We start from the raw sequence: 27,610 nt of genomic DNA, 5'->3' as shown, positions 1-27,610 counted from the left end.
AATCATTTCCCTGACCCAACCACTTGGGTGGAGGGAGGCTGCCATGAGCACAGAGGGTAAACTCCTGCAGGCTTATCCATGGTGCTTTCCTCATTTCATGAATTTTCTTGGGGTGGGTAGCAAACTCTGCCATATGGTAGATGGTGAAGTTCTTTACCGAACTCCACACTCCAAGCAGAGCATGAGGTGGAAATATTCCGCAAACTCCGCAGGAGGAGCAGAATTTACCTCCCACACTTAGTAGAGACATAAGAAAAATAAAACCTATTTGTGCCATATTCACAGTTTAATGGAAAACATTGCGCACTTAAAACAAAAAACATGTGTCTTACCATATGTGTGATAAAAACTGAGAGGAGTGTTACAATATATGCAGAGAAGTATTCTGTGAACTTTTCCCAATGTCCATGAAAAAACAGCATACAAGAAAAGCTTGCAGGAAGAATGTTTGCACAAACTCACAGTATTAAGTGGGTTTGATTGGAGCGAAATTAATCTTGAAATGCTAAGAAAATCTTTGCATAGGAGTAAGTGAATATAAACCAGAAACGTTTTCAAACTTTGCAAAATATGAACAATGAGAATTTTGCAAACCTTTGGCTGCATAAAAAAATTGCACTCACCTCATATGAAGTGATTTGGTATACCTCTAAATGCACTATATGTATCTTACACCACAAGAAGGCTCCAAATCATAGCTCTTTAAGTCAGAAACTTTACATATTCTTTAATTCAATCAGTGAAAACAGACTTGAAATCCCAACATTAGAAGTAAGACTTGCTGAACTGTAGGACCATCGAATGAGCTAATATTTCAGTTGAGGCTTTGTTCTCTTTCTTACTACAACATAATATTGAGAATGAAGTGGGGAATCACAATAGACACAATTTAACACCATGACCGCAGTGCAAATTCCGCTGTGGTGCTGGTGATTTATTGAGTGGGCGGGGTTCGGACGGCCCCCGGCCGTCCTCCGCACACGCCCACTGTGACGTCGGACAGCATGGAAGGGGTTAACAGAGCTGAATCACTTTGTACAAGAGACAACAGGGACTAGGTCACAAAATGCTTTTGACTGATGCCATTTCATATCTTTGGTGGTAAGATAGACAGTACTTGGTCAGGGCCAATGGAATTATGCATCAGGGGAGGGCCAAATTATGCAGCAGGGATGAGTAAATTATGCAGCAGGAAAAGGCAAGCTATGCAGCACAATGTGGGACATGTCATGACAGTATTATTTAATTGTTTTGTCATTTCTTACACTTGTTACCACTGTCTGGGCATTGGTTGCATGACACTAGGACCAAACTTAACACCCAAATATAGCAATAAGGAACAGAAAAGTGACAGGTTAAGCTTTGCAAAGGTCCTCCTGCCCGTGCACCAACACGTCACTGTGATTTTAGTAACTGTTGAACTGTTTAAGCTAGAAACAAAATTATTTTTGTGGGTGAAACCTGCAGTTTATGAAAAATGCCACACAGTTGCACAATCACATAATTCCAGTGGCCATGTACTTGGTAACAACACATTTTGCGACTATTATGAAAGCAGGTTTCTGACTGTAGCAATGTGTGATAAGAATGTTTGTGCATACTTGTTGCATGACATTTTGTTGTGATGCTGATTGTTCTGTTGTTTTTCTGTCAAAAGATTTTAACATAGTTCAGAACTTATTGCAAAATCAGTACGATAGCTTCTCTACCCACTGTCCTTTCAATCACCCTGTTAGATTTCATGCATAATAGTTTCCTTACCATGTTCTTTTCCGATGACAGACATTAAAGGCAGTACTGTGAAAAACAATCAATACATTTTAATTATGGCACACAGAGATTACAAACATAAACATTATGTCTTGCAATAACATTTATGAGGGAGGTCAAAATAGATATGTAGATATAAATTTACATTATGTGGCGACTTTATGTTCTGTAAAAATTGCCAGCCGAACCCTGTAATATACAGCCTACCAGACATTTCCATGTTGTATTGATTTATTAAGTGACATTATGACATACAAATTTAAGAAATTGAGAAATAATTTGTTTAAGAACAATAAATACAATGCCCCTCGGAACTTGAACTTTAGGAGAGTGATGCAAGCATGGTTGTATTCAGACCAATACTTTATCTGTGGTTCAGATAAAGGTGGCAATTTAGTTATCTGGCCTAAAGATATGTATTTGGCTGAAGCATACATGCAGTTGAGTGATGAGACTTGCTACCGCAAAATAACCAGAAATGATTATGAAAAGCTCAAAGAAAGTTTTTACAGGGCTTTGAATGGGTGGTGAGAGTACAGATGAATATCATTTTTTGAGAATCCTACACCTGAAATTACCAGTCCTGTACCTATTGCCCAAAGTACATAAGAACAAGACCCATCTCCCTGGCAAACCAATAATCTCTGCAATAGGAAGCTGACTGGAGAACGTACTGAAACTTATAGACTTTTTCTACAGTCATTGGTTCTGGAAGTACCCTCATATATCAGGGATTCCACTGAATTCCTGTAGAGCATATTCAACATTCATTGGGAAGAGGACTATCTCATGGCTTGTATGGGTGTGAACTCACTTTATACCAGCGTTAGGCATGAGGATTGGTTAAAGGTAGTAAAGGTAGTGAGACATTTTTTGATGTTGAGACTAATAAGATAACTTTAACACAATGAGATTCTGCTTGATATGATTGTATGCTGCCTTAAGAGTAACATTTTTTTATTGAACAATGTAATCTACCAGAAACTGCAGAGAACTGTGATGGGCACCTGCTTCGCCCTCAATTATGCTAATTTGCTTATGGGCTGGAGGGAGAAGTAGGCGCTCTGCAGTACAGATTTACAGGAATGGTCTCTGCACATTTTAATGTGGACTAGGTACATTGATGACGTTTTCCTCTTATGGAAAGGGGGCCAGAAATCTGATGATGATTCTGTATGGAAACTAAATGTCAATGAACTTAATCTTACATTTGCAAGCCATATTAGTAAAAGCTGCATTGAAGTCCTTGATGTAAGATTACAAGTAGTAGGCACCAGCTTCAACATCAACAGAATTCAGAAAGGAGACATCAGGCACTACTACACTCCATGCTATGAGTTGTCATCTGACAGCACTCAAAAATAGCTTACCCTATGGGGAATTTCTTAGGGTGAAGAGAATCTGTAGTTCACAATTACTCTTTGATTGAGTAGAGGGTGATGTGTCAGGAAGACTGAAGGAGAGGCGGTGCAGTAAAGATGCTCTAAGCAAATCAACGTCTATATTTAAAACACATTCAAGAGCTAAACTACTGTTCAAGAAATCACCGCAGTGGTTGACAGTAAAGTAAGAGTGTACGTTAATAACCACTTGCAGTGAGCATCATAATTCAGTTAGACAGGCTCTATTGAAGCACTTGCATAGTGGTCAACAAGATACAATAGTCGGACAAGATATTAGCTCTAAGCCCTCTTTCACTTACAGAAAGCCTCAAACTATCAGTGATACTTTAGTGAGAAATCAGATTGGCATGGATGGTTGTTGGCTGAAACCTGCGGAAGGCTTCAAGAAAGGCAGCAAATGCAAAGCCTGTTTACATGGAGTGAATATCAGTGAAATCAAAACTGAGAATTCAGAGAAAATAAGTATCCAGAAATCATTTGACTGCAAATCTGATAATGCAATCTATATGTCCTTGTCCTAAACGTTATACAGACAGCACTGAGCATAAGGTCCATAAGCGTATTTTGCTGCATATAAGGGCCTTTCCAGATCCAGACCAGCCCCAGAATGACCCTACATGGCACCCCCACCTATATACCCCCAGAACTTGAACCGGGTTCACCACCACCATCACCGACCTCATCGCACCCCATGCTATCATCTCCATGGACTACGTATTCATCGGAGACCTCAATTTTCACCTCGACAACCTCAGTGACCCCAAATCTGCCAACCTTGGAATGAAACAACTCATCACTGCCCTTACCCACATGGCAGGACGCACCCTCGACCCCATCTTCACAGGAGGTAACAACATCCACTTTAGCCACACCACGCAACCCCTCTGGGCATGTACACACTCTCCCCCAGCAATGGTAGCCAGTCTATTATCTTCTCCTGGACCTCAGTCACCACAGAAGAAACCACATTAACCATGAAAGGCATTCACTCAGGAGCCCCCACAGACCCCAGCCCTCTGTACATCTTCCACAGAGCTGTAACCGCCATTGCACATGAGCTATGACGTACCTTCAAAGCAACCTTCAAAGCTGGCACATTCCCTGACAACTGCAAATGCACAGAAATCAAACCCCTCCTCAAGAAGCCCTCAGCAGACCCTACAGATCTCAAGAACTACCGACCCATCTCTCTCTTGCCTTTCGCTGTCAAAGTAACAGAGAAGATAGTCAACGCACGACTAATGAAATTCATTCAAGTGAACTCCATTCTTGACCCCTCCCAATCCGGATTCTGCAGCAACCACAGCACCAAGACCACCCTACTCGCCACTACAGACAACATCCGCACCCTCCTCGAACAAGGCCAAACCGTGGCCCTGATCCTACTTAACCTATCTGCAGCCTTTGACACCTTCTCCCACCACACTCTCACCACCAGAGTCCACGTTTTCTGGCATTCAGGGAACTGCCCTCGACTGGGTCCGCTCCTTCGTTACCGGCAGAACTCAAAGAGTCAGACTTTACCCCTTCCTCTCTGAACCTACGGCGATGAATTGTGGAGTACTTCAAGGATCGTCGCTCAGCCCCATGCTCTTAACCATCGACATGGGCCTCCTCGCCACTAACATCAGACAGCATGGAATCAGCATAGTATCCTCCGCCGATGACACCCAGGTCATCATCTCACTCACTGAGGACCCCCTCACTTCCAGACTCAGCTTGCAGGAAGTTATAAAGGACGTCGCTTCCTGGATGAGCAGCAGCTGCCAGAGGCTTAACTCAGAGAAAAAAGAAGTCCTTGTCCTCAGACCCTCCCCCACTACATGGGACAACATTTGGTGGCCCACTGCCCTCTGTTGCCCCCTGACCCCACAGACCATGCCCGGAACCTCAGCATATATATATATATATATATATATATATATATATATACACACACACACACACACACACACACCCACGCACACATACACACACACAGTCACTGGATAATGTCATCAGTGATGTCATCATTGATATCATTTGAGATGTCATCAGTGATGTCATCATTGATATCATTTGAGATGTCATCAGTGATATCACTGACCATGTCATGAATGATGTAATATGATGTCATCAGCAGTGCATTGTGGGGGAGTGAGTTATATTTAGCTCAACAGCCACATTTCTTTGGTTTTGTACGAGTGAAATGTCCAACTAACTATAACATCCCTGAAACCTGTGTGTTTTTCAGTGAATTTCTAAGGCTTTCTAAATGCTAATTTCTAACTATAACGTCCTTGAAACCTATGTTTTTTTCAGTGAATTTCCAAGGTTTTTTAAATGCTAATTTCAAACTATAACAACCCTGAAACCTATAGTTTTTCTGTGAATTTCAAAGGTTTTTTAAATGCTAATTTCTAACTATAACGTCCCTGAAACCTAAGTTTTTTTCAGTGAATTTCTAAGGTTATTTTAAATGCTATTTTCTAACTATGCCTCCAGAGGTAGGACATGTGCAGAAAGAGGAAGAAAGGCTCAGAAAGAAGCAAGAGAAATGCAGAAAGAGGCAACAGAAGACCAGAAAGAGGAAGAAAGGTGCAGAAAGAAGCAAGAGATATGCGGAAAGAACCAAAAGAGGTGCAGAAAGAGGTCTTGTTGCAAAGTCGTCCTGTGTCCTGGGCACCCCCTAACATTTTGCTGACAGGCACTGCTGGTAACTGACTATGACTGACCCTGGGCTCTGCTTAATTAGGCCCCGAGCCAGTGCTATGCTGAAAGACACTTAGAATACAGTGAAAACACCTACATGCACTTGGGTACACTGTAGGTTGGGATACCCCTGTGATTGGGATGACCTCCCCTGTAAGGCCCTAGTACATAATAGGGCACAGGGATTGAAACTGCCTCTAAATCCCTAGCATATAATAGGGCATGGCAGTTTTGAGGCCAGCAGCCCTTTTCTGCACTTGCATGTGTGCACTGCTGAGCTTCAGGTGAGTTAAAAAGTAGCCCTGTTTGTGCAGAAAAAGGCAAGAGAGGTGAAGAAAGAGGCAAGAGAGGTACAGAAAGAGGCAAAAGAAGTACAGAAAGAAGCAACAGAGGTGCGGAAACCGACAAGAGGGGTGCAGAAAGAGGCAAGAGAAGTACAGAAAGAAGCAAGAGAGGTGCAGAAAGTGGCAAGAGAAGTTCAGAGAGAGGCAGCAAAGGTACAGAAACAGGCAGAAGAGGTGCAGAGAGAGGGAACAGGGGTGCAGAAAGAGAGAAGAGGGGTGCCAAAAGAGGCAAGAGGGGTGCAGAAATTTGCAAGAGAGGTGTAGAAAGAAGCAAGAGCAGTGCAGTAAGAAACAACAGAGGTGTAGAAGGAGGCAAGGGGGTACAGAAAGAGGCAGAAGAAAAGCAGAAACAAGCAAAAGAGATGCGGAAAGAGGCAAGAAGGGTTGCAGAAAGGAGGGACAGAGGTGCAGAAAGAAGCAAGAGAACTGCAGAAAGAAGCAACAGAGGTACAGAAAGAAGGATGAGGGCTGGAGAAAGAGGCAGGAGAAGTACAGAAAGAAGCAAGAGAAGTGTGAAAAGAAGCAAGAGAGGTGCAGAAAGAAGCAAGACTAGTGCAGCAAGAAACAACAGGTGCAGAAGGAGACAAGAGGGGAACAGAAAGAGGCGAAAGAAGAGCAGAAACAAGCAAAAGAGATGCGGAAAGGGGCAAGAAGGGTACAGAAAGAAGCAAGAGAGGTGCAGAAAGAAACAAAAGAAGTGCAAAAAGAAGGAACAGAGGTTCAAAAAGAGGGATTAGGGAAGGCAGGAAGAAGTACAAGTGGTGCAGAAAGAAGCAAGAAAGGTGCAGAAGGAGGCAAGAGGGTACAGAAAGAGGCAAAAGAAGAGCAGAAATACGCAAAAGAGATGAGGAAAGAGGCAAGACGGGTACAGAAAGAGGGAAGAGAGGTACAGAAAGAGGCAGAAGGGTCGCAGGAAGAAGGGACAGAGGTGCAGAAAGAAGCAAGCGAAGTGCAGAAAGAAGCAACAGAGGTGCAGAACGAGGGAGGTGGGATGGAGCATGAGGCAAGACAAGTACAGAAAGAAGCAACAGAGATGCAAAAGGGGGGAACAGGGGTGGAGAAAGTGGCAAGAGGGGTGCAGAAAGAAGCAAGAGAGGTGCAGAGAGAAACAAAAAAAGGGCAGAAAGAAAGAACAGAGGTGCAGAAAGAAGCAAGGGAGGTGTGAAAAGAAGCAAGAGGCATGCGGAAAGAAGCAACAGAGGTGTAGAAAGAGGCAAGAGGGGTGAAAAAAGAGGGAAAGGGTATGGGAAGTGGCACAAGGGGTACAGAAAGAAGAAACAGACATGCACAAAGAACCACATGAAGTGCAGAAAGAAGAAACAGAGGTGCAGAAAGGGGCAACAATCAGTTAGAATACAGTGAAAACACCTACATACACTAGGGTACACTGTGGGTTGGGATACCCCTGTGATAGGCATGACCTCCCCTGTAAGGCCCTAGAACATAATAGGGCAGAGGGATTAAAACTGCCTCTAAGTCCCTGGCATATAATAGGGCATGGCAGTTTAGAGGTCAGCAGCCCTTTTCTGCACTTGCATGTGTGCACTGCTGAGCCTCAGGTGAGTTTAAAAGTAGCCCTGTGTGTGCAGAAAAAGGCAAGAGAGGTGAAGAAACAGGCAAGAGAGGTGCAGAAAGAGGCAAGAGAGGTGCAGAAAGAGGGAAGAGGGATATGCAAAGAGGCAAGAGAGGTACAGAAAGAGGCAAGAGACGTACAGAAAGAAGCAACAGAGGTACAGAAACAGAAAAGAGGGGTACAGATGGAGGCAAGAGAAGTACAGAATGAAGCAACAGAGGTGCAGAAAGAGGCAAGAAAAGTTCAGAAAGAGGCAGCAGAGGTACAGAAACAGGCAGAAGAGGTGCAGAGAGAGGGAACAGGAATGCAGAAAGAGAGAAGAGGGGTGCTAAAAGAGGCAAGATGGGAACAGAAATTTGCAAGAGAGGTGTAGAAAGAAGCAAGAGCAGTGCAGTAAGAAACAACAGAGGTGTAGAAGGAGGCAAGGGGGTACAGAAAGAGGCAGAAGAAAAGCAGAAACAAGCAAAAGAGATGCGGAAAGAGGCAAGAAGGGTTGCAGAAAGGAGGGACAGAGGTGCAGAAAGAAGCAAGAGAACTGCAGAAAGAAGCAACAGAGGTACAGAAAGAAGGATGAGGGCTGGAGAAAGAGGCAGGAGAAGTACAGAAAGAAGCAAGAGAAGTGTGAAAAGAAGCAAGAGAGGTGCAGAAAGAAGCAAGACCAGTGCAGCAAGAAACAACAGGTGCAGAAGGAGACAAGAGGGGTACAGAAAGAGGCGAAAGAAGAGCAGAAACAAGCAAAAGAGATGCGGAAAGGGGCAAGAAGGGTACAGAAAGAAGCAAGAGAGGTGCAGAAAGAAACAAAAGAAGTGCAGAAAGAAGGAACAGAGGTTCAAAAAGAGGGATTAGGGAAGGCAGGAAGAAGTACAAGTGGTGCAGAAAGAAGCAAGAAAGGTGCAGAAGGAGGCAAGAGGGTACAGAAAGAGGCAAAAGAAGAGCAGAAACACGCAAAAGAGATGAGGAAAGAGGCAAGACGGGTACAGAAAGAGGGAAGAGAGGTACAGAAAGAGGCAGAAGGGTCACAGGAAGAAGGGACAGAGGTGCAGAAAGAAGCAAGCGAAGTGCAGAAAGAAGCAACAGAGGTGCAGAACGAGGGAGGTGGGATGGAGCATGAGGCAAGACAAGTACAGAAAGAAGCAACAGAGATGCAAAAAGGGGGAACAGGGGTGGAGAAAGTGGCAAGAGGGGTGCAGAAAGAAGCAAGAGAGGTGCAGAGAGAAACAAAAAAAGGGCAGAAAGAAAGAACAGAGGTGCAGAAAGAAGCAAGGGAGGTGTGAAAAGAAGCAATAGGCATGCGGAAAGAAGCAACAGAGGTGTAGAAAGAGGCAAGAGGGGTGAAAAAAGAGGGAAGGGGTACGGAAAGTGGCACAAGGGGTACAGAAAGAAGAAACAGACATGCAGAAAGAACCACATGAAGTGCAGAAAGAAGAAACAGAGGTGCAGAAAGGGGCAACAGAGCCAGAGCCAGTGCTATGCTGAAATCAATTAGAATACAGTGAAAACACCTACATACACTAGGGTACACTGTGGGTTGGGATACCCCTGTTATAGGCATGACCTCCCCTGTAAGGCCCTAGAACATAATAGGGCAGAGGGATTAAAACTGCCTCTAAGTCCCTAGCATATAATAGGGCATGGCAGTTTAGAGGTCAGCAGCCCTTTTCTGCACTTGCATGTGTGCACTGCTGAGCCTCAGGTGAGTTTAAAAGTAGCCCTGTGTGTGCAGAAAAAGGCAAGAGAGGTGAAGAAAGAGGCAAGAGAGGTGCAGAAAGAGGCAAGAGAGGTGCATAAAGAGGGAAAAGGGATATGCAAAGAGGCAAGAGAGGTACAGAAAGAGGCAAGAGAAGTACAGAAAGAAGCAACAGAGGTACAGAAACAGAAAAGAGGGGTACAGATGGAGGCAAGAGAAGTACAGAATGAAGCAACAGAGGTGCAGAAAGAGGCAAGAAAAGTTTAGAAAGAGGCAGCAGAGGTACAGAAACAGGCAGAAGAGGTGCAGAGAGAGGGAACAGGAATGCAGAAAGAGAGAAGAGGGGTGCCAAAAGAGGCAAGATGGGAACAGAAATTTCCAAGAGAGATGTAGAAAGAAGCAAGAGCAGTGCAGTAAGAAACAACAGAGGTGTAGCAGGAGGCAAGAGGGGTACAGAAATAGGCAAAAGAAAAGCAGAAACAAGCAAAAGAGATGCGGAAAGAGGCAAGAAGGGTGCAGAAAGAGGGAGGAGAGGTGCAGAAAGAGGCAAAAGTGTTACAGAAAGAAGGGACAGAGGTGCAGAAAGAAGCAAGAGAGGAGCCCTTCCTTGAGCCACTTTTGGCCCCGGGGACCCCATTCCCTGGGGCATGCCCAGCCTTTTTTTTCTATTTTATAGGGGACCCGCTTGGCCCCCCTCCTGAGGCCAATTTGGGCCAGAGGACCCCATCCCTCGGGGCCCGGCCTTCCTCTTTTTATTTTTTTTAAATTAAATTAAATTAAAAAAGGGAGGGGACAGCGTGCGCCTCCTCCAGGGCCATTTTCGACCCTTGGGACCCCTCCCCCGGGGCTTGGCCATTCATTTTGTTTTTTAAATAATAAATTGAGGTGGGGTGAGTGGACCCCTCCTGGGCTAATTTTGGCCTCGGGTAGCCCGGGGCCTGACCTCACGTTGGGGACTGCGAGGGAAGCCCCAATGCCCCCGCAGTCCCTGCCGGCTCCCTGCCTCCTGTGGGAGCCTGCATTGCTTTTGGACAAGGGCAGCTGCTGAATTTCTCACTAACTACTGAACGGATTTGCACCATTTAAAAAAAAACACACTTTATTAACCAAGATCTACCTTTTTGCCAAATTTGGTGCAATTCCATTCAGAGGTTCGGGCTGTAGCTTTGTCTAAAGTTTCTATGGAAATTAACATAGGGAAACGCATTTTGGGACCCCAGTTTTTTCTCGTCCTCCACTTGACGAATCACCCCAAAACTTTTCAAGACAGGAGTTGACCTGAGCAAACTATTAGTTTTGAAAATTTTGCAAAGATTCGTCAAACGGCGCAAAAGATATTGGCAAAAGATGAAAGCTTTTTTAATAGAAACAAGGTCCTAACTATAGCTACCTACTGGTGACTGCCAAAAGGTAATATAGATTTATATAGATATATATAGATATACATATTTAGATATATTTTATATTTTGTTTTTAGACCTGACAGTTAATTGACTGCTCTATATATTGTACATTTGACACTCTGTGGCGACTTTAAGTCCTGTAAGAATTGCCAGCCGAGCCCTGAAATATATATCTTAACAGGCATTTCCATGTTGGATACCAGCGAAATGCAAAAACAAGTGTTTCAACTACACCATGGTAGTAAAGGCCTTACACATGCCACATCTCTTATATGCTCAACCACTCAAGGTCTGATTAATGCATGGACCTCAATAGACTCTCACTCCTCAGACAGTCAGTGTGCAAAGCATTTTATGTTAAAATGATTCCTTGGTTTATTTAAGATGGGACAACCCATTGATAGCAAATGGTACTCAAGAAGGACTAATGATTTTGACAACACTCAAAATCAAGTGCCCCAGAAGAAAAGGGCAACTAGCCATCCTACCTTCTTTTATTTCATGCCTTGTATGAATGACATGTTCTCAACATACACATGTTGTGGGATATTTTCGATTATTATGTATTTTCTACATACTTGATCAGTCCGCATAAACCGCAAAATCTACCTACAACCTCCTATCGCAATACACTGATTTGCTCTCTCTCTCTCGTTGACCTTTTTATCATCTCTTTATTTCATTCTTGTCAGGTTTGTTCTATTCCCATAAGATTCTGCATCTTTTTTGAGATCCCATCAGGTGAATGGCAGCGGCAGTAAGAGTGGATTCATTTTTTTAAGGATATCTAACATGTGTTTAAAGTAATATGGGACTGAGGTGTAGCAATCTTGCCGTGCCCAAACTTCTGTTTGACAGGTCAGTGTGTTAGCAGTGTTTTGGGCTGTTTTTGGGCCTATTTTATGCTGTAGTAGGACATTGTTTTCCTCTGAATTAGAACAAGCATTGCCTGCGAGTAGCACAAATGTACGCAGATGCCCATATCTTGCTAAATGCAGGCATTACTTGTCTTTATAAGTTCAAAACTACACTGATTTACAAATGTTGGCCACCATTTATGCTATCCTGTTCAAAAATGCGGTCTAGAGTTTATTTTCAGTAATGCTTGGTCATGGGGTAGTAGTTATTATGATGCATTGTAGGTTTGGCAGCAGTTTTCTGTTCTTTTATTAGTGTTTGTGATATGCAGGACTAGGGGTGTCTCAGAAAATACTGATGAACGAAATCTAGTTTAGTGTTATTAGCTTTGCCATCTATAAGAAAGGAGCTTGAATCGATATCAAGGTAAATCTGAAAGTTGGGTATTTACTTAAGCTCATGTTACAACTCTGAACTCTCATTTCCTCACTTCTTGATGGGTCTTCGGTTAATTTTTTTCCTTGACTTTGTTTTCTCCCAGGTGGAAGGTTCACATTTTACGTGAACTTCGGGTGTGACAATTTCTCAATGGTTTTATATTTGTTCTGAACTCACCCAGTACTACCAGCAGAGCTGCTGGGCTGCAGAGAACCATGATGGAATCACTGTTGCTTGTAGAATGCAGGCACCAACCCTGAAAGAATATCAACATTTTGAAATGGCGGAAATTTCATAACAGTTTCTGAGTCAGAAAACTGACTCAATCAACTGTTTTATTACATAGGATATCAACATTTTGAAATGGCAGAAATTTCATAACAGTTTCTGAGTCAGAAAACTGACTCAATCAACTGTTTTATTACATAAACTGTTCAATATAATCTCTGGACCAACTCTGAGTTATGGTTAGTATAGATAGTAATTAACTGCTTCTGACCATGAACATTTTTGTGGATACATTGGCAAATCCTCTACAGAAAAGTTTCATATCAATAAGATAAATTCCCAAAATGTATATAACTGCAAATCAAAAATGTTGGCTGTGGTATATAGTCTATATGCGTACATTTTGTGAACACATAACAGAAAAAATCCTCTTAGTTACACACAGGCTCTAAAATAATGGTACGTACTCACAAAAGAGCAAGTCGATCAGTTGGCCTGTTTGTCCACAAAACAAACAAGAATTGCTTCTATTCTAACTGGTAGTAATATATCACCCATTTATAATATTTTCTATAAGTTACACAGAGGCAGAAAGAAAACAGTTGTAAAATACTGTAAGGTACTCATGGAGTGAGCTACTCAAAGTCACCTAGCTCTGTGAATATTCCCCTACGTTTCAGCTGGGCACATTAAAATAGTGTAAAAGACTTTCTGCTGACCATCTATGATTTACAAAATGCTGTTTTGGCAATATTTATTAATGCTTCCTGGGAACAGCAGAGAGTCCAGCAGTCTTGCAGGAAATATTAGAATGATACCTTTCAGCTTTTCACAGGAGTCCTGTTGTATGGGGAACTGATTAAACGAAATTCATGACTTTCAACCCTTATGGCCTCATTGACTTTCAACAGCTGCATTATGATTATGGCTGTCGGAAGTCATACTGGATGGTCATTCCGGCTGGCAACCAACAAGCTAAAGGAGCCTGTTGGGCAGCCAGAAACCACAACATAATCCTTTACGGATGGCGTTTTGGCCGTCCGGATTATGATGTTGGTTTCCAACAGGCTTTTCATGTCTCTTTTCCTCCTGTTGGGGGCCTGGGGAGGCACCTATGGTGACCCTTTGTAAAGCCCTGCACCGCGTGGCAGGCCCAAGAGGTGCCTGCCACTCGGTGCAGGGATTTACAGGAACTCCCATTTCTCTATGTCTGGCTGGCAGTTCATTAGCATTCTCAAGGTGGTGCCTATAAAATAAGTACCGCAATAGGAACATCAAAATGAGTACCTGCACAGCATGGACTGCTACAGTCTATATTGTGCAAGTACTGGGGTGCATGCACACAGGGGGACACAACATATACTCACCTGCATGCACCCCATGAGCCCCCTTTGATTCCTCATCGCCACACTGTTCATGGCTTTGCACTGCCATGAAAAGGGTAGTGTTATGAAATAATATGCCTGGCAGGGCCATAGGACCCACACCAAGCATATTGTGCCCTCAAGACTGATGCGTCACCAACAGGGATTTTGCCTCCCTGCCTGTTATGGTGGTCCTCGAGTGGCCCAGCCGCCTTGGTCATAATAGGGTGGTTGAAGACCGACACTGCTGCCCCCCCACGAGTCTGGTTGTTCATGGACCGCCAAACTCGTAATAAGCCCCTATGCAGCCTTAGTATGCGGATATCTGGTGCTGGCCAAAGGCTTCTGAGTAGAGCTTTGGGCAGTGGTACTTAACCTTCTACAAATTAAACACTGGATGCCTGTCTGTCTTTTCATCAGAATGGAGACAATACCATACTCAACACAGCCACTGAAAGGCATTGTGCCTGCAACTGCTTGGCTACAATGTAAACATTCAGACTGTGGAACACGATCTCTGAAAGGTGGAATAAGAGTATTTGGACAAATATTGAGGTCTTTTATATCATAATACATTAATATTGAATACAAAAATCATATATTGTTTATTTTGTATCTTTTACCTGAATATGGTTGTTAAATATAGTTTTTATTGTAATAATGTATATCTGTTAAAACATACATGTCAGGTGTTAGTATTGTTAGTATAATTGTTATTATTTTTTATACCATAGTTTGTAATATAAAATATTGTATATTTTTTTACTTAATTAGTAATTTATTATGTAGCAGTGGGATGCCGGGTAAGTAAGGAAATATGGGAAGTAAGTTAAATTGTGTGTAATTTAATATTATTGTATTCTATGATCAATAATTATTTAAATGATATTTTTTTTAATTTTATGTTTTCAAGATCAGTTTTTAAAAAATATATATATATCAGTATGAGTATATATATATATATGGCGTTGATATTGTGGTCCGTGCTCCATCTGTTTCAAAAGACGAAAGAAGGTTATGGAGTTCCAGTAAAATATATATATATATATTCCCTGAAAAAACCATAGGTTTCAGGGGCGTTATAGTTAGCTGGACTTTTCACTCGTACAAAACCATTGAAATTCCCCCGTTATAGTTAGTTCAGCTAACTATAACTCGCGCTCCCGCAATGCACTGCTGATGACGTCACATATTACATCACTCATGACATGGTCAGTGACATCACTCATGACATCACTCATGACATCTCAAATGACATCACTGATGACATCATCCAGTGAATGTGTGTATTTCTGAAAATTACATATGTTTTATATTTGTATATCTCAAGGTCGATGGAAGAATAAATGGGTATATAAGTGTCTAAATGGATGATTTGTTTTTTAAAAATGTATGGTATAACTGACTGATTAAGTGTATCTTAGTGAATACATGGCTTAGTGAGTAATGTTTAAAAATGTAAATATCTGTCTCAGTCTCTCACTTTGTGTATAAGTGGCTGCATGGGTTGGTGAGTAGCTACATGAGTGTCTATATAGGTTATTAGTTGGTTTTTTGAGTATCATTATGAGTGTCTGAGTGTCTGCATAGTTCGGTGGGGGGTATTACTTAGTGCATAGGTGCATGAATGAGTGACTCACTGTTTTGTATGTGTTGAAGACAGTATATGTGCAGGACTGTATGGGTGGATGAGTGTGTGCATGGGTGTGTTAGTGAGTGAATGACTGTCTCAATAGTGTCTTTTTGAGTAACTACATATGTTTTAAACTAGTATATGTGACTATTGGTGTATATAAGTGAGTATATGTGAGAGTGAGAGATTGGAAGAATTCCTGTATGAATAAGTATGTGTTTCTATAAGTGATTGTTTAAAAGACTAAGTATGTGTACGTTTCTGTAGAAGTAAGTGTGGTGGTGTGTGTATAACTGTATATGCATATAAATGGATGTTTGATCCTTTATTAGCATGAGTGACTATGTATGTGAGTAACTCTATGGATGAGTGGCATTGTGTAACAGGATGTAGAGGTGTATGAGTACATATGATGAGTGAGTACATGTATGAGTGACTGTATAGGACTGTTGGTGAATGGGTGGATGTTTATGTGGATCTTAGAATTACTGAATAGGTTGTTGTATCTGGTATTGGTATGTCCATTGTTTTGAAAATTTTAGTTTCTATTTTTGAATGTGTGTATCAAAAGTTATATTAGGGGGAGAGGAGGTCTGCCACTCTATCACAAGGATGATGTCATCAGTGATGTCATCAGTGATGTCATTTGAGATGTCATAAATGATGTCACTGACCATGTCATGAGTGATGTAATATGTGACGTCATCAGCAGTGCATTGCGGGTGCGCGAGTTATAGTTAGCTGAACTAACTATAACGGGGGAATTTCAATGGTTTTGTACGAGTGAAAAGTCCAGCTAATTTTAACGCCCCTGAAACCTATGGTTTTTTCAGTGAATTTCTAAGGTTTTTTAAATGCTAATTCCTAGCTATAACGTGCATGAAACCTATGGTTTTTTCAGTGAATTTCAAAGGTTTTTTAAATGCTAATTTCTAACTATGTCTACAGAGATCGGACATGTGAAGAAAGAAGAAAAAACGTACAGAAAGAAAAAAAAGAAATGCAGAAAGAAGCAACAGAAGTCCTCAAAGACGAAGAAAAGTGCAGGAAGAAGGATAACGTGCAGAAAGAACAAACAGAAGAGCAGAAAGAAGCCTTGTTGCAAAATCATCTTGTACCCTCAACTTTTTCAGACGGATACTGGTGGTAACTGAGTCTGACTAACCAGTCCTAGAGCCAGTGCTATGTTAAAAGACACTCAGGATACAGTGAAAACACCTACATACACTATGGAACACTATGCGTTGGGGTCCCCCTGTGATTAGCATGACCTCCTCTGTAAGCCCCTAGTATATAATAGGGCAGGGGCATAAACTTACCTCTTAAAACGCGCCACAGGGCGTGTTTGCACACATCACCTCAGGCCCCGTCCCCTCCCTTCCCCACTGTGTAAACACGCCCTGTGGCCATTTTAAGTTGGGAGATTAAGTCCCCTTGAATCCTGAGGGTCCATAGGGTCCAACTAGACCACTAGGTACCTCCAGTAAGCGCCACAGAGCTGCGTTGCAGAGAGATGTAAAAAGGGGCACGGCCTAGACCACCTCTCTGCAACGCAGCGCAGTGGCGCTTACTGGAAGCACCTGGTGGGCTTGTTGGCCCCCAGGGTCCCTCAGGATTCAAGGGGAATTATTTCCCCGACTTATAACGCGCCACAGGGCGTGTTTGCACATGTTAACTCATGTTAACTCAGGACCCGTCCCCTCCCTTCACCACTGTGTAAACACGCCCTGTGGCCGTTTTTAGTTGGGAGATTAAGTTCATTTGAATCCTGAGAGTCCCAAGGGTCCAACTAGCCCACTAGGTACCTCCAGTAAGCGCCATTGCAGAGAGGTGTAAAAAGGGGCACGGCCTGCACCACCTCTCTGCAACGCAGAGCAGTGGCGCTTACTGGAAGTACCTGGTGAGCTTGTTGGCCCCCAGGGTCCCTCAGGATTGAAAGGGAATTATTTCCCCAACTTAAAGCGCCACAGGGCGTGTTTGCACACGCCACCTCAGGCCCCGTCCCCTCCCTTCACCACTGTGTAAATGCGCCCTGTGGCTGCTCTAAGTTGAGAGATTAAGTCCCCTTGAATCCTAAGGGTCCCTAGGGTCAAACTAGCCCACTAGGTACCTCCAGTAAGCGCCACAGAGCTGTGTTGTATGGAGGTGTAAAAAGGGGCGTGGCCTCAGAACACCTGTGTGCAACGCAGCTCCCTGGCATATACTGGAGATACCTGTTGGGCTAGTTGGCCCTCAGGGACCCTCAGTATTGAAGGGGAATTAATTCCCCAACTTACAACTGGCCAGGGGGTACGTTTGCAGAGTGCTGCAAGGAGGGGATGTGGCCTCCGGCGCGATGCCGGTCTTTCATTTATTTTATTTTTTTAAGAAGGAGGGCTGTGTGGCCCCCCTTTTAATTTATTGGCCCTGGGGACCCCATCCCCCAGGGCCGGCACCCTAATTTTTGTTGTTGAAAGAAATGAATTTGGAAGGGGGCCATGTGGCCCCCCTCCTAAGGCCTTAATCGGCCCCGGGGACCCCAACCCCTGGGCCATGGCCTTTTTTTTTTTTTATTCTTTAGGAGGGGGGCTGCGTTGCCCCCCTCCTAAGGCCACTTATGGCCCCAGGGACCCCATCCCCCGGGGCCGGCCTTTGTTTTTTATTTAAAAAAATAAATATATATGTATAGAAACACCTAGGACATGCTGGACAAACCGTATGTACCTATCTCCATGACGATTTGCGTGATATTCATTAAATGGCGACTATGCATACAATGAATCCACGTGGAATGTATTTACACCGCTAGTGGAGCTCTGACATGTCTGACGCCCTACCGTGCCTAATCCCGGCGCCCCCGCTGGTGGGTACTCTCCAAGTAGACACCCTTGTCGTTTATTTATACAAACATGGATAGCTATTGACGGGCACATTTCATACACACGCACACCAAGCCATTCAAAGGGGATTCGACAAAAATTCGACCAAACTATGCAAGAAACCCCCCTCACAGTTAATAAAACACACATTCACCACCGGATGTGTAATACTTTTTATTTTACTCTCTGGAAAGGAGACAAACCTCACTTGAGAGTCACAGCGTGCTCCTGGCTGAGCCCAATGCTGTGTTACACCCACCAGTGCCCGCAGAGTGCCATACACCTCTGTGTTGTATTCCACCAGCTAGTGCGTATGCTATGACACTCTCTAGCCCATGTGCACTGTAACACCACCCCGTGAATATGTCATGCGACACTTGCCTTGGCATGGGTTATATTGCCCCCTCTAATGTACCTTCCTCGATGCCTATGTTATAACGCACAGCGCTATGCCATACATATTACAATCTGGGATCCATATCTTTGTCACAGTGCATATGCAACATTAAACTCCCCAGCACATATTTTATATTACAACTTTAGAGACTAGTTAGGATACACAACACTGCCCTGTGCATATTACACTCCAAGGCGCATATCGCATAGCACGTGCTAGTGTCTGTGCTATCTCGCGCTCTCCAATGAATCTGTCATTGTGCACAATGTATTGCATATTATATTTCACACCCGGTTCATCTTATATCACACTTTTTGGTGCATAGTTTATACCATATACTATATCTAGTTTTCTAGTTTTCATTTTCAATCTGCCAAGTGAACCCGGAGTCACAATCATAAACGTCCGCTTCTTTCTGAATAAAAGTGAGATTATGCTGCATAATTGTTCATATTTTAAATAGTTCACACAGACACACATTTTAAAAACAATAAAGTTCCTAATACCCACCTTCTCTGAACAGTTAGCTTGCTGCCCCATCCACCTCCTCCCTATCCTCTGTTGTCTGAATCCATGGACTAGCCTCCTCCCTCCTGCCATGCATGGTCTGATGTGCTGCCACTGCCCCTGCATTTAGCATGATGTACCAGTCCACTCCTCCTGCCCTCCATTGCCCAATTCTATGGCCCATCATTGACCTCCTGCTTAGCCTCTGTGCTTAGCTTGCTGCCCCTATTCTCCTTCCCCCTGCTCTCCGATGTCTTTGTGCATGCCCCTGCTCCATCCTTTTTGCCCACCATGTTCCATGGACCTGCCACTCCTATCTACTCTGAGTGTGGTGATGAGCTGCCACTCCCCTCCCACCTGCCTAGCATTGTCAGATGACTGTAACCTGTCCCTGCTACCTCCACCCTGCCTGTCCACATGCCATGCCCCTATCCCCTTCCTCCTTTCCTCCATGGTCCATTTTACTGCCACACTCTTCTGCCCTCCCTGGTCTGTTGTGCTGCAACGGCTCCTCCTGCCTGCCCCGCGCGGTCTGTTGTGAGGCCCCTTCACCTGAACTCTCTTGTCTGTGCCCAGGTCCTGACCCTACCTTCTATCCTCCATGGTCCTTTGTGCATGCCCCTGCACCCTCCTTCTTGCCCATCATAGCCATTGTGCTTCCACTAACCCTCCCACTTGCCATGTTTGGTCTTCTGTGCTGCCATGGCCACTCCCACCTTCCCTGTGTGGTCAGCTAGCAGCCCTGACCCCCTCCCACCTTCCCTCCATGATCTGTGTGCAGGACATCATAGTCTCACTGTTGCTCTCCATGGTGTGTCTTGTTTCTAGTGCCCTTCCTGCATGACCTCCATGGTCATCTTGCTGCTCCTGCCCTGCCCCCTTGCCCCCAGCCCTCTGTTTCCATGTGCAGACCCCTATTCCCTCCCTCCTGGCTTGTCTGTTCTATTGCAATGCCCCTGATCCATTCCTCCTGCCTTTTATGGTCTGTTATGCTGCAGCTTTCTCTCCTGTCTGTCCAATATGGTCAGCTAGCTACCATTTCCTCTTTCCCCTCTGTTCTCTGTTGTCCATGTGCATGGTCCTGTCCCCTCCCTATTGCTTTCTATGGATTGTTGTGCTGCACTCCCGTCCCGCATGCCCTGTGTGGTGTATTGTGCTGCTGCAAACCCTGATGCCTGCCCTGTAGGGTCAGTTTGGTGTACCTCTCCATGTCCCTCCTGTCCTCTGTTATCCGAGTCCATGTCCCTACCCCAATTCCTCCTGCCTACCATGATCCAATGTACCATACTTGCGAACATTTTGAACTTGGTAAGAGGGAGATTTTGAAAAAAAACTGGGGTATTGATTTTCCAATTTGAGTTACATTGAAAAAGAGGAGTTTGTAGACAGGAGACAGATCAAATAAAGCACATTTGAGCTTAAAAACATTGGACGTTTCCTGGCTAAAACGGGTCTGTTGGCATGTTTGGTTGTACTACCACTGCCTCTTCCTTCTGCCCACAATGGTCTATTATATTGCCACAGCCTCTCTTGCCAGTCCTGTATTGTTTGCTTGTTGCCCCTGCCCCCCTTTCCACTGCCCTCCATAGTCTGTTGTGCTGCCACTGCCCTTCCTGCCTGCCCAGTGTGGTCAAATTGTTGCCTCTGCACTCTCCTACCTGCCTTCAATTTTGAGAGTCCGTGCCCCTGGCCTCTGCCTCTCAACAGTATCCCAATGAACATCTAGATTGCTAACATTCTATATTTATTACAAAAGTGTGGAACGCCTGACGTCATCTTGATGTAATCAAAACTGTAATACCTAGAGCATTTCCTTTAGATATTACATATATGAGAGGGTCCTATTTGCATCAAAATGATGGTTAGTGCTCTTAAAAACTAAAATGAAGACATATCGTGGACCAGGGTCAAAACGGACTCGATAATTCTCGCCTCGGTACCTACTCTAACCAGGAACACACTAGGCAACTCTGGGCATTAGCTTGCCTCATCTCCACAACGGCCCCCCACATTCGCCGGGGATGCCTGGTTTCACCTTGGAGATACCCAGGAGGGACCATCTCACAGGGATAGCCAGGACGGGTTCCCCAGCGGTCTACAGCGCCACGACGCCTCAGGGCAGCAGTGCGCTTTACAAGACACATACATTTACATTTACATTTATTTTCTGATTTTTCAAATAGCGACAAAGAACTTTTAAATTATTTGTAATCTTTATGTTTTTTTATCCAGTTGACCACTTGATTGAATGTTGCACTTAGGGGAGAGGATGTGGTGTTACTTCTAGAGCTGCAGACTTTGCAACTGGGGAACCAGGTTGGAGTTTCTGCTTCAGCTCAACATTCTGTGATTCTGGTCAAATCACTTAATATCCCCATGTCTACAACCAAAATGAATTTGATCTTGTGTGATGTAACCAATGCTCATGTAAACCACTCCAATACCTGACAAGTCTGCACTATATAAAACTGCAAATACACAAAAATAAGAGTTTTGCACACTTCTGTCATTGGGCTACATGGGGGTTACATCTGGGTGATATTTGTGCTGCATTTGGGCTCTTTTGTCTCTGGTGGCCATCTTGGGAGATTTATTTGTTATGAAGTTTCCTAATTTCCTCATTTACTGCAGTCTCCTCAGTAGGAAATGCTTTCAGTTTTTTACTTTGATTCCATCAAGAAGGTATTCAGATATGTCACACATTTGCCATAAATTCTGAATGTTAGCACTCTAGTTGCTCATTAGATCAGTGTAGTAAAGCTACTGCTCACCACAGAAGTCTGCTGCTGGTATTAAAAGTGCATGTTTCAGTCTGCATTTCAGAATTTTTAAATGAAATAGAAGAGGATTTGAGAAGTCACTCAAAATGTGCCCTAATTTTTCTTTCTTCAGCACTAATCATAATTTCTATGGCAAAATGAACCCCCTCATTGTGTTCCTTTTTAAATAAAATGTTTTAAGTGTTACCCCTTTATTCCAATCAAGATGGCTTCAGGTGTGCCATACTTTTGTCATATGTAAGACTGTTAGCGCTCTAGTTGTTCGTTAGAACACTCTGGGACATTCTGTCATTGGCCTATACTTGGGCTACATTTGGGTGATATTTGTGCTACATTTGGGCTCTTTTGTCTCTGGTGGCCATTTTGGGAGACTTATTTGTTATGAAGTTTCCTAATTTCCTCATTTACTACAGTCTCTTCAGTAGGAAATACTTTCAGTTTTTTACTTTGATTCCATCAAGAAGGCATTCAGATGTGTCACACATTTGCCATAAATTCAGAATGTTAGCACTCTAGTTGCTTATTAGATCAGTGTAGTAAAGCTACTGCTCAACAGGGAAGTCTGCTGCTGGTATTGAAAGTGCATGTTTCAGTCTACATGTCAGACTTTTTTAATGAAATAGAAGAGGATTTGAGAAGTCACTCAAAATGTGCCCTAATTTTTCTTTCTTCAGCACTAATCATACTTTCTATGGCAAAATGAACCCCCTCATTTTGTTCCATTTTAAATTAAATGTTTTAAGAGTTACCACTTTATTCCAATCAAGATGGCTTCAGGTGTGCAATACGTTTGTCATAAGTAAGACTGTTAGCGCTCTAGTTGTTCTTCAGAACACTCTGGGAAGCTGCAGGAGAACACAAAGGAATCAACTGACAGTCTCTGCCCTTGCTGGATGTACATGTTTTACTGAGAATGTCAGACTTCATTCTCATATGACTGAGAAAGATAATGTGAATTTACAGAAAATATGCTCTCAGTTTAGCTTATAGATCACCTTCCAAACCTCTGTGGGAAAAGCATGAGAAAATAGTTTTCTCTCAAACATGATTCATGATATCACAGCAGAAGACTTTTTCACATGGTAAAATCACCTTAGAACACACACAATTCCTAAAATGAGTATGGTACCATCAACAAATGATTTATAATGTAACTAAAGTCTTAAAACCTTCTATTAACTGCAATGCTTTTTAATGAGGTGCTATCATGTATATTGGTCCCCAGATGGCTGACAACACTTCTTGGATGATGTACTGACAGCCAATCAGATCTCACGATGAGATGTGTGGTTAGGCTCCACCCAGATATATCTATTTTCTTAACTCTAATTTTCTCAGGAACTACTGAACGGATTTACACCATTTAAGCAAAAGGCACGAGTCATAACTGAGGACTACCTCTTTGCCAAATTTGGGGTAATTCCGTTTAGCAGTTCGGGCTGTAGCTGCGTCAAACAGGTCCTATGGGAAAATGCATGGGTAAAATGCGTTTTGGGACCCCCTTTTTTTCTCGGCCCCTGCTTGACGAATCACCGTGAAATTTGCAGGATAGGAGCGGACCGGAGCTGGCCAAAAGTTTGGAAAATTTCACGAAGGTTCGTCAATCGGTGTCAACGTTATTCCAAATAGAATGTTGCGGATTTCCTATGGAAAATAGGTCCTAACTATAACTACCTACTGGCAACTGCCAGTAGGTAATATATATATATATATATATATATATATATATATATATATATATATATATATATATATATATATATATATATATATATATACACATATATATATATATATATATATATTTTTATATATATAGTTTAACTGCCGCTCAATCCATCCCAGGCCTCTTATTCACAGTGTTCTGTGGTCCTGCAGCGAACACCTACACCTCCATCCAAACGCGCACCAATTTCTTTCGAACAAACACATCGCGGCCCAAATTGCATTTCAAGCGTGTTTTTCAATATAGCAAAGGCAACTCCACGCGTTTTGGAGCCCTAAGTTCCTTGTTCACGAGTGGACAAGGAGCCTATTGCCAGATGTATGACCAACAGTTTTGCGATTCCCAATGGGGTCGTAAATTGCGAGGCTCATGAATATTAATGAGCCACTCGCAATTTGCGACCCTATTGGGAATGGCAGGCCCTCCCAGGTATGGTGGCCTGCTTGCCTCAGCAGACCACCATGTCTGCGACTGCTTTTAAATAAAGTGTTTCTTTTGCGGGGAATGCAGCCAATTTTCCTAAAAGGAAAACGTGAAGCATTTTTTAAAAAAATGAAACATTTTCGTTTCATTTTTTAAGGGCAGGTAATGGTCCCTGGGACTATTGCCTGCCCTTACAAAATATTTACAGAGCATGTCACAAAGGGGGAGGGGTCCCCTGGGGACCCCTTTCCATTTGCGACTACATTACGACCTTCTTGGGTGGTAATTTGCGAGTGTTTTGTGACTGCAGTGGCGGTCTAATTTTCCTTATGGCAGTTGCATGTGGAAAAAGCATTTTGGGGTCCTTTTTTTCTCTGTGTCTGCTTAATGATCGTCCCCCATGTAGGGGCTGAGGTAGATAAACTTTTCCCCCCCTAAACATTTTTCAAATGGCGCCAGTTATTAGTGAAACAAAAAACATTATTTTTAGCAAGATACCTTGAGAATGTGAAGCTTCCAGCAGGTGTTGGTCTACTGGGTGGGTGATACTAGTGTCTCCAAAGCCATGCCACTTGAGTCTGTGAATTTGCACCCAAGGGTAGTCTACCAGGCAGGCGGTACTAGTGTCTCCTTTGCATCTATGTAGCTTGTTCGCAGTAGTGGTGATTCTTGTGGTTAGTACTAGCGCATCTACAGCCCGACCCTTCTGTAAGTCTTTTACCTGGTGTTGGTGTACTGGCCAGGCAGTACTAGCATCTACGTAGCCCAACCTTTTGAGTGTTTGAAGCTTCCACCTGCAGCTGAACTCCTTAACTTCATAAACTCAGCTGGCAGTGTACCAGGCGGTTGATACAACTACTCCCAAATCAGGCTCCTTCAGGCTGTGAAGCTTGCATACAGTAATGGTGCACCTGATTCACAGTACTAGACACTCTGCCGCCATGCCCCTTTTGCCCATTAAGTTTGCGGCCGTGGTGATTCATAAGATGGGTGGTGCTAGCCTATCTGCAACTGAGACCCCAGCATATGTGAAGATTACACCCAGTGGGAGTGTACCGGGCAGGAGGTACTAGCCTCTATACAGCCACGCCCCTTGAATCTTTGAAGCTTCCACATGGGTGGTACTTTCACCTGTATTGCCGGAAACCTTCAGACTTTGAAACTTGCACCTGATAATTGTGTAAAAGCCAGGCAGTGCTATACCTTCCGAAACCTTGAGTCAATAATACTTGCATCTTCTGGTGAAATATCGAGCAGGCTGTACTAGCCCCCCCCCCCCATAGCTGGGACCTTGAGTGTGCAAAGTTTGCACCTGATAGTGGTGCACTGTAAGAAAAAGGGTTACTGGTTGATGGGGGTGAACAACTCAAGCAGCAACCACAACACTTGTCAGGGTGAAGTAACAAACAGACTCCAAAAAAGCCTGTGCTTAACCCTCTGTTAGCTTAGCACAAAAGCAATTAGACTTAGCTTAGAGGCAATCTGTAAAGTATTTATGCAACATTTCAAACGTAGAGCACAGAACAAAAAAAATCATACACCACCTTAGAAAAATAGATTTCATCAATAAGACCAAAATGACAACACTCCAGTTGTCCAACCGGAGTTATGAAATTTTAAAGATTTAAGTAAAAATGGCGCCAAAAAGCGCAAAGCACCAACTGCGGTTATCTGGTTGAACTGGACCCGGACAAAGTTACTAGTTCAAGGCCGACTGAAATGAAGCACGGGTAGACTTTTATAGAGTCCTACGTCAAGGATGCATCCTGCAGTAGGGGTTTCTAGGAGCAGTAGTGCTGCAATTCAAGGTCCTGCACAGTCATCAAGAATGCCATTGACGAGGGGGGAGGGGGGACTTGTGATATGAAGTCCTGCGTCAAGATGTGTTGCACACTGGCTGGTTCTGAAAAAACTAAATAGCTTTCAACATGGAGTCCTCCATCACCATCATCGGGAAGGCCATCGACAAGAGACTTGCAATGCAAAGGCTTGCATTAAGGGTGCATCTCGCAGTGGTGATTCCTGGAAGACTGCGAGCAGTGATGCAAGGTTCTGCACCAGGGATTAACCATGCGGAGATCTAGATGCGGAGTTTGGTGAGCTGATACATCATGAAGCAACTCTGATGTGGGGTTTCTAGTCAGTGATATATCATGCAACAGCTCTGATACATCGGTTCTGCAGGGACCACAGCTGGAAAAATAACAGTTGATGGACGGAATGCTGGACAAATCAAACATTCACCCACAGTCACAGATGGGTTAAATCTATTGCTTTTTTGCTTGCCATTCCAGTTTGGACCGAGGCATATGCAAATGAGTATTCTCTATGCTCCCCATGGGGACAGACCAGCCCAAACTGCCAGGCCAGGTGCTTCATGGACCAGAAATAAGCATCCTGGGACCAGTTTCAGAGTATCACCCCTCATCAGCCAGGCTAGCTTGAATCCAGTGGCATAGTAAGCATGGGACCTACATCTGGAAATCCCCCTCCCACTCAGGTTGACAAATGCAAAAAGAACATATTATGCACAGAATGTAGCACAAATCTAATATTCACCCAGTCGCACTATGCCACCCCAGTTTGGACCCGCAAATCATGCAAATCATTCTTGGCCCTGCTCCCCATGGGGGCAGTTGAGCCTAAACTGCCAGGTTCTTTCTTGACCAGACACAAGCACCCTGGGACTTAGTGTCTTTATTGTGTAGGCAACTCTTCGTATAAGCCTTAGTTTGTAGAGATTCAGACTGGGCAATGTTGAACCCTGCTCTGAGAAGCTTGCTAGGGTTGGAATATCAGTGAGTGAGTTGGCAGGCCCAAATGAACGGGACATTTCTCTGTGTACCTCTGCATTAAATAAACTATTGTGGTACATCTACTGCCAGCTCAAGTAGTGCTTCTATATAATGGTGACAAGGATGGGATACAAACACACACATGCAAAGCACAATGGAATGGTCCTGGAATCATGCAAAACATTACACCAACACCTTTATTTTGTTTTTTCCCTTGTGAACCAACTATCAAATAATCAAAGTGGAAAATGTTTTTTTTACATTGCGCCTGTGTTTGTGGTGCATTGCTACAAGCGGAGAAAAAAGCCTCATTGTAGTTGTATAGTTTAGGGCCTGGAGGCTAGGAGGTCATTGAACATTTGCAAGAGCTTGTGGGTAGTAAATCATAGGATTTGAATGACTTTGAAGTGTGTTTGTGCAAGTTTGACAAACATTATCTTCCAAAGTAGAGCATGATATTTGAGCATTACCATTTTGGTAAGAGAGTTCAGAAACCGCAGGAGTCAGTTGAAACATATGTCATGGATCTGCATAAATTAGGGGCAACTTGCAAGTTTGCAGGTGCCCTTGAAGAGTGAATACATTTATGCGTGTGTTAAGTATTGAGAAGATCAAAGATGAGCTTTGGCAGAAAGATGAACCAAAACTTGACGAGGTCTTAGTGGTGGCCAAATGCATCGAGCACTTCCTAGCATGTGTGGAAGTCATAACAAATGATAATGCCACAGTGGT

At 43.5% G+C, this 27,610-nt stretch overlaps 1 protein-coding gene across 1 annotated transcript in view; it reads right to left on the bottom strand.

Moving 5' to 3' along the window:
* LOC146809253 (otogelin-like protein) overlaps positions 1–27,610 on the bottom strand; it is a 67,913-nt gene that overhangs the window by 30,336 nt on the left and 9,967 nt on the right. Inside the window, exons 2-3 of the mRNA XM_085616077.1 lie at positions 12,345–12,423; positions 1,762–1,797 (exon numbers count right to left, since the gene is read on the bottom strand). Of these exons, the coding sequence (XP_085472203.1) occupies positions 1,762–1,797; positions 12,345–12,384 (76 nt within the window). The 5' untranslated portion in view covers positions 12,385–12,423. The remainder of the gene's footprint in view (positions 1–1,761; positions 1,798–12,344; positions 12,424–27,610) is intronic.

This window comes from Triturus cristatus, chromosome 7 (assembly GCF_964204655.1).
Source record: "Triturus cristatus chromosome 7, aTriCri1.1, whole genome shotgun sequence".
NCBI lineage: Eukaryota > Metazoa > Chordata > Amphibia > Caudata > Salamandridae > Triturus > Triturus cristatus.
This window is presented reverse-complemented; position numbering and strand designations above follow the sequence as displayed.